We start from the raw sequence: 10,708 nt of genomic DNA on the forward strand, positions 1-10,708 counted from the left end.
GGGTTGTAAATATGGGCACGGTTGTGTGCATGGAGCCTAACAAAAATATATATATTTCCATAAAATTTCATCTTAACGGTTCACCTGAACACACCGGGTATCGGGCACATACACTTAAGCATATTATAACTCTTTTTAGCCTTCAAGTTGTATAGAGCCATAATATGGCACCCCTCGACCTCTACGGGGCCATTCTGTACCTATGTATACCTCCAATTTCATACAGAGGTTTTTTTTAGACGGAATCTAACAAAAAAAGAATCATTTGCATGGTCATTTAGATGCATATTAAGCGCTAGGTTGAGTCATTTAGTTTCTGATCGGCTTTTCTCGGAAAGCTGAGCAGTTGATGTACAGTTCATAGACTTTCTATTAAGTCCGTACACCGATACATCAGCTTTCCAAGAAAAGCCAATCAGAAACCAAGTGACTCAGCACCCACCGTAGTGCTTCTGCCGCTTAGCTTTAGCGTTCAGTGGGGGTCTTAGTCCTTGGACCCCCACAGGTCAATACCCGACATGCCAGAAGTTTTCTGAGAGTTTAGTTACCCTTTAACTCACCTGTGATAGAGTCTGGCGGCAACATAGGCTTACTAATATGATAAATCTAAGTAGGTTAATAGTCATCATGTGTCTATTCCTGAAAAAAAAAAAATTACACTTAAAAATATTAATTTATATTTACAGTAAAATATTACTGAATTAAAAAGTTAACAACTAAAATCATAACAATTAAAGATTGGGAGATACCACATACATTTTTGGCCCATGCTCCCACGCAAAGTATGGGAGCACGGTCCGTAAAAAGCAAATGACAGGACACATATACAGCCCAGACACCTTCCCGTAAATAAACGGGAAGGCGTCCATGGACAATAGAGGTGAATGGGTCCATAATTGCAGACAATTTTAACAGTCATGTGCTTGGGGTCTTATTCACAGATTTTAAAAAATAAATAAAAAAAAAATTTTGTATAAAATTCTGCAAAAAAAATTAACCATTTCCATAGAAAAAAATACCAAGAACTACATTATTCCTGCAATACTTACCCAATCTCCAGATCATCTACACCTAAGCTTAGTCCAATATACTGCTCAAACCCCCTCCCTCTTTATAGCCTCAAGTACAAGGGCAGAGTAAACAATCTGCACATCAGATGACAGAGAAACTCAATTAAGGCCAGAGCGCGATTGAGACTTTTAGTAGAGCTACTGAATTATTTTTAAAGGACAAGTGTCGCAAAAAAAATTTTTTTTATATCAATTTGCTTTTAGTGTTTTATTAAAAAAAAAAATATTTATTTGTGTGTTTGTGTTTTACTTTTTTTATTTTTTTCACTTTTTCTTGTCTATGGGGGCAGCCATTTTTTTTTCCATCTCTGTATGTGTCGATTAACGACACATACAGACATGGAATACGGTACATACAGCCCCATAGTGAATGCGAACGGGGCCCGTTCCATCCACTATGCTGTACGCCGTCTGTGTGGGAACGGCACATGCGCCGCTCCCACACAGTCCAAATTGAAGGTCTTCGGCCGAGCGACGTCCGGCGCCATTTTCTTGTGGACCGGAAGCCGCGGCCGGACAGTAAGATTACTACTTCCGGTCGCGGCTTCCTGACTTGTGCACTTGAACGGACAAGAGGGAGCGACGGCGGCAGGAGCAGGTAAGTTATCTCTATGTATGTTCGTGTTTTAGTGTGTGTTTACTACTGTATGTAAACCTACTACACTGTGTGTTAGCTCAAAAAATGGCGACACACAGTGTAGGAGGTTTGACCGTTCAATCCCCTCCTTTCTCCTGGCACTAGCCAGGATAAAGTAGGGGGGATTCTGTGAGCTTACTAGAGCGAGTGTGTATTCTCAAATTTTGCAGCATAAAGCCAATGCTGCAATTTTGGGAATTGCTCCATCTAGTGACCAGCACTGGGAAATGTTATAAATTAGAATCTAATTTATAATATTTCCTGACTTGTGAAAAAATTTAAAAAATTAGAACAATGTTTAATCACTTATACACTAACTGTTTAACTAAAAAAAAAAAACCTTTAACTCTTCAGTGACAGCTGCAGTCCACAAGATTGCATGTAACTCAACTCACTTGGACTGCTTCTGTAACTCAAGAGTTAAAAACAATAAGTAGCACAAGAAGTCTCAGCGCTCATCCACATGTAGCAGAATTTCTGTGTATTTTCTTTCCAGAATTGTGGACGGAAAAAATGCAGCAGAATACAGCAGCAGCAAAGTGGATGAGATTTAACAAATCCCATTTGTAAACGCCCAGAAAAACGGCAAAAAATGTGAGGGCTGAACGCCTCCAAACATCTGCTCGTCCTAATAGATTGGCTATCAGATTTATACTGTATACCAATGCATTATAGCAGCGATCTGAAGATCGCATAGTAAAGTTTCCTAGTGGGACTAACAAAATAAGTAATAGATGTGAAATAAAAATTATGAATAAAAATGACAATAAAAAAACAAATTTTTTCCATAAAAAGTCGTTTTATTTAGTAAAAGTGTAAAAAAACAAAACAAAACTACACATATACACAGTGTTGCTGTGACCGTAATGACCCAAACAATAAAGGTAATGTGTAATTTAAACCACAAGGTAAACAACACAAAAAAACCTTCAAAAAACAATGCCAAAATTGCAATTTTTTCCATTGCCCCTCACAAAAGTCATAATAAAAGTTAATTAATAAGTCACATGTGTCCCAAAACAGTACCAATAAAAAGCTATGCTTCCTCCCCAAAAAACAAGCCCTCATATCACTACATTGACGGAAAAATAAAAAAATTACGGCTATTGGAAAGCGAAGATGCAAAAACAAATAATTTTAGTTCAAAAGCGTTTTTATTGTGCAAAAGTAGTAAAACATAAAAAACCTCTACATATGTGGTATGACCGTAATTGTACCGCCCCATAGAATAAAGGTAACGTGTTATTTATTCTGCACAGTGAACGTTGTGAATGTAAAACACATAGAACTATGGTGGAATTTCAGGGTTTCTTTCTATATCCCCCCCCAAAAAAAAGTTAATAAAAGTTAATAAAAAAATGATATCTACCCCCTCAGAGTAATGTTCAGACAGAATGGATCAATAAGGTCCACAAGCAATTTCTTTATACTTATGCCAACGTCTCTTAAGATAATTGGTTGGAAATGCTACTTTTGGCCAGATCTAAGCCCGATAATCACAATAATCGTGTCTTCGCGTCATCTGGTAAATCTCCCAGTCAAACCGTCAATGGTCGATGACCAGTCATTACTCTTCCAGTCACGGTGCAGTCTCAGGTATCAGCGGTCATAGATGTCTGTAAGGATTTTCATAATATTTGTAAAGAGGTCTATAGGAGCTGTCAGATTGTTGCTGCTAAGACCAAAATAGATCTGCTGACAAACATCATAGCCCGAGGCCCATAATACTTCCTGGAGATAGAGTCTGTCTTTCCACAAAAAATATATGGCCTAGAGTTCTGTTCTATAAACTTGCTCTACGCTTCCTTGGAACATTATACTCAAGAAAATCAATCAAGGTTCTCATCACCTTAAGTTGTCTCCTTGTCTCTAGATTCCCAACTGTTTTCACATTTCTCTTCTCCGGCCCCTTGTCATCAATTGATTTTATTTAAAAGTCAAGACTCCTGCCTCCACTCTTGAATCTTCTGCTGACTTTGAAGTCATAGACATTCTGGACTGTAAGAGAGTAATTGGGTGGGATAGGGTCCTGTAGAGAGAATTTTAATTCTAAAGGAGGACGTTCATGCACCACAATTTAGCCATCAATTTCACTCACATACTCTGAAGTCTCCCAGAATGCCTTCCGGGAATGGCCCTAAGAGGGTGCACTCTTACTCTCCTCTCCCTGTTCCAATGGCGAGTCACCTCTGGTGGCCACGTGTCTCCTGCCTACAGCCACTGGCCATGTCAGGTTACTAAGCAGCCCACTTACCCCCTCCTCGCTTCAGCATGGTCCTCCTGCTCATTGCCTCCACTTTCTGCTTCCGAACTGGGTGCCATTTTGGTTTGCCATGGCACCCGGTTCGAGCCACTGATGTCAGGCCTGGCGGCCTATTTAAAGTGAGATCCAGCTTATAAACCTTCCCTGTGCAGCAAAGTACTTGCATTGAGTATAGCTTTGTTCCTTTACCTCGAACTTTGCGTATATCCGTGCGTGCGCTGTCATAATTTCCCTTATTGCAAAATGCCCTTCCATACACTTACATTCCTGTGTTTTAGGGGTCCAGGGTCTGGAACTAAACAATCAACCCAGTGAGTGCCTGAAAATCACTACTCTCTCCCTCTTTACACTAATATAAACTTATTTATTCAAGCGCAATCCTAACGCTACTACCAATTGTCTTACAACGAATTCAAATATCAGTAAGTCTTCGTTCACATCTGCTTCAGGGCTCCGTTCCGATGTTACGTTTGAGCTTTCCGTCGAAACGGAGCCCTAACTGAAACAAATGGAATAGCGACTACGCTAACGAAACCCGATGAAACCCCTGCACAACTGAGACAAACGGAAACCATTGGCACCGGATCCATCACCATAGAAATCAAACCTTTGGTTACCGTTTGTGTCAGTCAGGGCTCCGTTCTGACGGAAAGCTCAGACGGAACATCGGAACGGAGCCCTGACGCAGATGTGAAAGAGGCCTAAGTGAATAGATATAATTTGCTTATGTTTTCTCTGTTTACTTACTTCTTTGTATCTTTTGATCTTATTTGTATTTGTATCTTCTGCACTTAAGTAAATTATATCTATTCACTTACTGATCGTGTGTGAACCTATTTATTTGCACAATCTTTGAATTTATTGTAAAACAATTGGTAGCAGTGGTGGGGTTGCACTTTAATAAATACATTTATATTCGTGACAAGAGGTAGAGATTAGCGCTTCACTCGTCTGGCTGCCGCTGGTGCTCTTGACGCATCCTCTGCTGTGTTGAATGTAGGCCGCAACTGTCCTGCCACCTTTTTTTTTACTGTGGGTGAAAAAGGCTTCCTCCTGGTTTGCTGGGCACTTTTATCCTGCCTGCACCATCATGGTGGTTGTGCTAAAAATCCTCTCTCTGGTCAGTATCCCCCCTCCTCTATGACAGTAAAGTCTGAGGACTACTCTTACGTCTGTAGACAAGATTTCAACACAGCTGACATATGCAACTGATGGAGTACCCATGTTATACTGGGACTGGTGAGCCATTTTCTGTTTCTGTGAATCTTTTGCACATTCTTGCAATGCAACCCTGGGACCTGGTTTGGATCAGTTAGAGACTTCAAGCGAGACATTCCGCTTGTGGGCAAGATATTTATGTTACTGCCATATAGAACGGAGGGAGCACCCATGCAATGCTGGGACTGGTGAGACATTTTCCTTTTCTGTTAAATTCTGCAATATTTCCAGGGTCAGATCTCCTGGAGGCATCAAGCAAGACATTACGTTTGTGGGCAAGATATCCATGTTACTGACATGTTAACCTTGTTGACCTGCATGCTGATCTGATCCCCTCTCAATGTCACAAGTGGGAAGGCTCCTTCCTTTTAGGGAGGGTCCTGCCCATCACCCACACACCACACAGCCATTCTCCGATGGAGCTGGGAGGCTTTTCTCCGTCAGCCATAACTCAGCTCCTAGACCACACCAGGACCACTACAGCAGCCTACCAGAAGTCTTTCACATCAGATCTCTCAATGGCTCTGCCCACGCTGAACAATAACAGGTATGAACACTGACCCTAATATACATTAGGTGGCTTCCTAAGCGTCAGGTCATCACGTAGCCACGCCGCAATGTCCTGGCGTTGTTATAGCGCAGCCGACCATCATTTTGCCAAAAGCAAATAAACCTTACAGTGCAAACACAGCACAGGTTTGCATTTTTAGACAACATGATATGACTTTCTTTTTGGTAAACGCCACCTTGGAAAGTAAAACAAAATACTTATTTAAATATATTATTTATTAAATTTAATAAACCCTTCCGGCAGATCACAAATTAACCCCTAACTTCCTGGGGATTCTCCCCCACACTCTTATAGGGAGAACTCCTAAAGCTGGACCTAATCACCCGGCCAGCTTCAGAAAGTAAACGGGTCTTCATGTTGAGATCGCCCCTCTAAATCTGTTGTATTACTTGGTGGAACAATATTACAATCCTTCAGCAGTAAAAACGTTGTTATTAATCATCAGTACGACTTCTCCATTTTCTTCTTGATGTTATATTTCTCATCTCCACAGGATGTAACGTATAACTACATGTTTTATATCTTCTTATAATAGAAAGAAATGACTCGGGGATTCTCAGGAGATGATAATGATTTATAGATTTATTTTTATATTCCTCTATTGACCGGAACACTGGAGACTAATAAGACAAGAGCTGAAAGATCTCCCGGGAGTTCCTATACCCGGCACCTGGTCTTCACTACGTACATAAATATCCACAGGTAACACTTCACATTCATGTGTCTGACGGCCATAGAAGATGACGCTGCCGCTGTCTAACATTGTCATCATTCACCCCAGAGAACCGAGAGCAACGAGAAGAAACATTCATCTGAAAAGAAGGATCAAGAACAAAGAAATACCTGACGTGAGTAACTGAAATGTAACAATAAATAAGAAAACATTATACAGGATTCTTTCTTTCTTTCTTTCTTTCTTTCTTTCTTTCTTTCTTTCTTTCTTTCTTTCTTTCTTTCTTTCTTTCTTTCTTTCTTTCTTTCTTTCTTTCTTTCTTTCTTTCCAGGTTTAGGTTACCTTACCTTATCTGTTTAACTATATTAATATATTATATACTTTCGACATTTTCATCAGCTCAAAAATAGATTAATCAGAGGTGGCATTGTAGATTTATTTCTATACTTTGTTTTATATGATGGCTACAGTTGTTTTACTCTACTTGAAGGGATTATAAAAGGCAACCCCTTTCAGTTTAAAGCCGCTGATCGATGCAGATCTGACTTTCAGCACTCCTGGCAAATAGACAATTTTGCCTCGGCCAGACAGGCATTTCAGAGTCCACCAGAATGGGAACCACTCTAACAGGGGTTGTCTTCATGAGTCAACCTCTTTAACACTAGGAGTGAAGATAGCAAAATAATAATAATAATAATAGTAGTAGTAGTAATAAAGGGGGCTGTAAAGCAGGCACAGTGCTCCTTTATCAGCATCTTCTAAATTTCCTTATCCTCCAAAAAGTCACACTATCAACTATACTGGTAAAATGTCACTTGTTTCTATTGTAGATGTTGAATTTATGTCTCATGTAAGTATAGAAGGTGAATAATTCGGGTATCTTTAGTGCATATTAGCCCCTTAATGATGTCGCTGATTTTAGAATTAAAGATCAGTAAAATTATTTTCATCAATGTAATCGTGTGAGGTCTTGTTTTTTGCAAAGGTAGATTTTAAATGTATTAAACATTCAAGTTACTTTCTGAGGGAAAATGCATTAAATTGCAAAAAACAATGTTTCCGCCAATTATCATGCACGTGTTGTGCAATTTATTCTATTAATTATTATGAATATGAGTATACCAAATATATATATATATATATATAATTTGTTTGTTCTTTTATTGTTCACTTCTTGTGTTTTTCATTTTTATACATTCTATTATATACAGTATATTTTACTGGAGTAAACAAGCGGTTGGGCTAAACAAAGGAAGAGACAAAATCAACTAACAGGAAAGCAGAAAACATGAACATAGGAGCTCTGGTGAGTTATAGTGGTATCGTTTTTACCACAGTTTTGCCATGATTTTTGCCACAATTTTTATTTAATTTTTTTTGCAAAAATGTCAGGAAAATATTATTTTTACTTCTTTAAATACTTTTTCAGTGTACAGATGTGGCCATCCTTATCTTGACTCTGATAACTTGCTGCAGCATGATATCACACAGCAAATACCATTGAAAAGTAATTGAAAAAGTCAAGATAAAGGATCTCGCCACTGTGTATTTAATGTGTTAAAGGGAATGTGTCGCTAGAAATATATATATATATTTTTTAGTTAAACTGTTAGTATATAAATGATTACACATTGTTCTAATTTTTTTAATTATTTTACAAGTCAGGAAATATTATAAATTAGATTCTAATTTATAACATTTCCATGTGCTGGTCACTCGAGGGAGCAATTCCCAAAATTGCAGTATTGGCTTGTGGTAAAGCAACCTCATTGCTTTATGCTGCAAAATTGGAGAAGACACACTAACTCTAGTGTGCTCAAACAATCCCCCCTCCTTTATCCTTTCTAGTGCCAGGAGAAAGGAGGGGGTTGAATGTTCAAACCTCCTACACTGTGCCGCCATTTTTTGAGCAAATGCACAGTGTAGGAGGATTAGATACAGTGTTAATCAGACAGTATAACACGAACATACACACACACACATCACATACACAAACATAACTTACCTGCTCGCTGCCTCCGCTCCTAGTCCTTGCTTCTGAATATATAGACGGAAGTTGCAACTGGAAGTAGTCATCTTACTGTCCGGCCGCGGCTTCCGGTCCACATGAAAATGGTGCCGGATGTCGCTCTGCCAAAGACCTTCCTTTTGGACTGTATGGGAGCAGCGCAAGCGCCGTTCCCACACAGACGGCGTACGCTATAGTGAATGGAACGGCTCCCGTTCGCATTCTCTATGTAACTATGTATGTGTCGTATTTCCTCTCTGTATGTGTCGTTAATCAACACATACAGAGATGAAAAAAAATGGCAGCCCCGATAGAGAAGTAAAAGAAAGAAAAAAGTACAACACAAAAACACAAATAAATAAAATTTATTTTAATGACATACTAAAAGCACTAACATATAAAAAAACAATTTTCGTTACACCTTCCCTTTAAAAGTCAAAATAAAGACGGCTACATCTGTAGGTTTTATCAATGACAAGCCATAAACTCATGACTACTCAGTATATACTTATTATTGTACCTTCATATCATGAGCAATTTACTCATAATATGGATATTCTGTTGCTTATAAAGCGCTCATGTTTTCCAAAGTGCTGTACAGGTAGTGATAGTGATATGGAATAATGTAATGATATAAAGTCACTGTAAGGAGTTAAAGGTAATGATATAGAGCTATACTATATAATGAAATATGTGTTATATATTTATTTTTTGTTTTAAAAGAGGACCCGTCATTGTCTCCCTGATTCCAGCACTATCTTTTTTTTCTGGACCCCCCTGTTCCAGAGATATGCCCCAGTGTTTCGTTACCTCGCTTTGAGATAATTTGCTGTTTTAGCGAACAGGGTGTAAACTACCCTCAAGCTGTCTCATGCTGATTGTTCAGCATCAGAGGTAAGGTAACTAGCTCCACCTCATTGGCTAACTACAGCAAATTAGCATATAGGGAGCCAACAAAACTGTGGCCAATATCTCTAGAACAGGGGTGGTCCAGGAAAAAGAACAAAACGGAGCTGGAATCAGGGAGATAGCGCTATACACGTCAATAATCCATATTGAGTTATATGATCTAGTGACAGGTCCTCTTTAACACAGATATAACTTCATTCTTGGTCCAGATGGCGGAGAACAACAAGACGGAGGTCACAATGTTTTTCCTCAGAGGATTTCAAGTCAGTCAAGGTTCAAGACTATTACTATTCTGTCTGTTTCTTGTGGTTTATTGCCTGATAATATGTGGGAATCTCCTGATCATCACCCTGGTGTCCACCAGCAAGAACCTCCACACTCCAATGTATTTCTTCATCTCACAACTGTCCATCAATGACATCTTGTTACCGACAGACATTGTCCCCAACATGCTCCATATTATACTGAATAACGGGGGAACCATCTCTTTTAATGACTGCATTACCCAGTTTTATTTCTTCTATGCCTCAGAAGCATTTGAATGTCTTCTCCTCACAGTGATGTCTTATGACAGATATTTGGCCATCTGTAATCCCCTCCGTTACATCTCTATAATGACAAGTGATTATTGTGTGAGATTGGTCGTCATCTGCTGGTTGTTTGGATTTTCCATTATTTTAATTCAGATTATAAAGACAGCAAATCTAAATTTTTGTGGACCAAATATCATTGACCATTTATTCTGTGACTTTGTCCCCTTACTAGAACTCGCCTGTTCTGATACTTTCATAGTTAATTTAGAGGTTTATTTACTCAGCATTCCCTTTGTAATAATTCCAACCACAATCATTGTAATTTCTTATACTAATATCATTTTAGCAATCTTAAGGATCCCATCCAGTACCGGTAGACAGAAAGCTTTCTCAACCTGTAGCTCCCACCTGACTGTGGTCTCCATCTTCTACTGGACTTTATTCAGTGTTTATGTTGTACCAACAAAAGGTCTAACAGTCACCATGAGTAAGATCCTATCCCTGCTCTACACTGTGTTTACTCCTTTCATAAACCCCATTATATACAGTCTGAGAAATGAAGACATCAGAAAAGCCATACAAGAAACTATTCATAAGCGTGTGTTCTGGTAAATCATTTATAATCATTTCTATATTACCGAGTTTCTACCTGAAGACAGGGTTGAACTGTCCCATCAGAGTATCAGAGGATCCTCCGGTTTGTCCAGGCTTTGAAACAAAAATAAGACCCCAAGGGTCCAGCCAAAAGCAACTTTGTTTGTAAATGACTTTGTCACTTGCCACTAAGGTCTATTTCTTATGGCTTTATTTACTAATGTATTTCCAA

General features: G+C 38.9%; 1 protein-coding gene across 1 annotated transcript; it reads left to right on the forward strand.

Moving 5' to 3' along the window:
* Positions 1-9,558: 9,558 nt before the first annotated feature.
* LOC142748470 (olfactory receptor 11L1-like) lies at positions 9,559-10,494 on the forward strand. The gene has a single exon (XM_075855562.1). The coding sequence runs from the start codon at positions 9,559-9,561 to the stop codon at positions 10,492-10,494; it is 936 nt and encodes a 311-aa protein (XP_075711677.1).
* Positions 10,495-10,708: the final 214 nt, after the last annotated feature.

This window comes from Rhinoderma darwinii, chromosome 3, assembly GCF_050947455.1.
Source record: "Rhinoderma darwinii isolate aRhiDar2 chromosome 3, aRhiDar2.hap1, whole genome shotgun sequence".
Classification (NCBI taxonomy): Eukaryota; Metazoa; Chordata; class Amphibia; order Anura; family Rhinodermatidae; genus Rhinoderma; species Rhinoderma darwinii.

Bases quoted from the DNA above. Each gene is read 5' to 3' on its own strand.
- LOC142748470 (XM_075855562.1), top strand. From the start codon at position 9,559: ATGGCGGAGAACAACAAGACGGAGGTCACAATGTTTTTCCTCAGAGGA.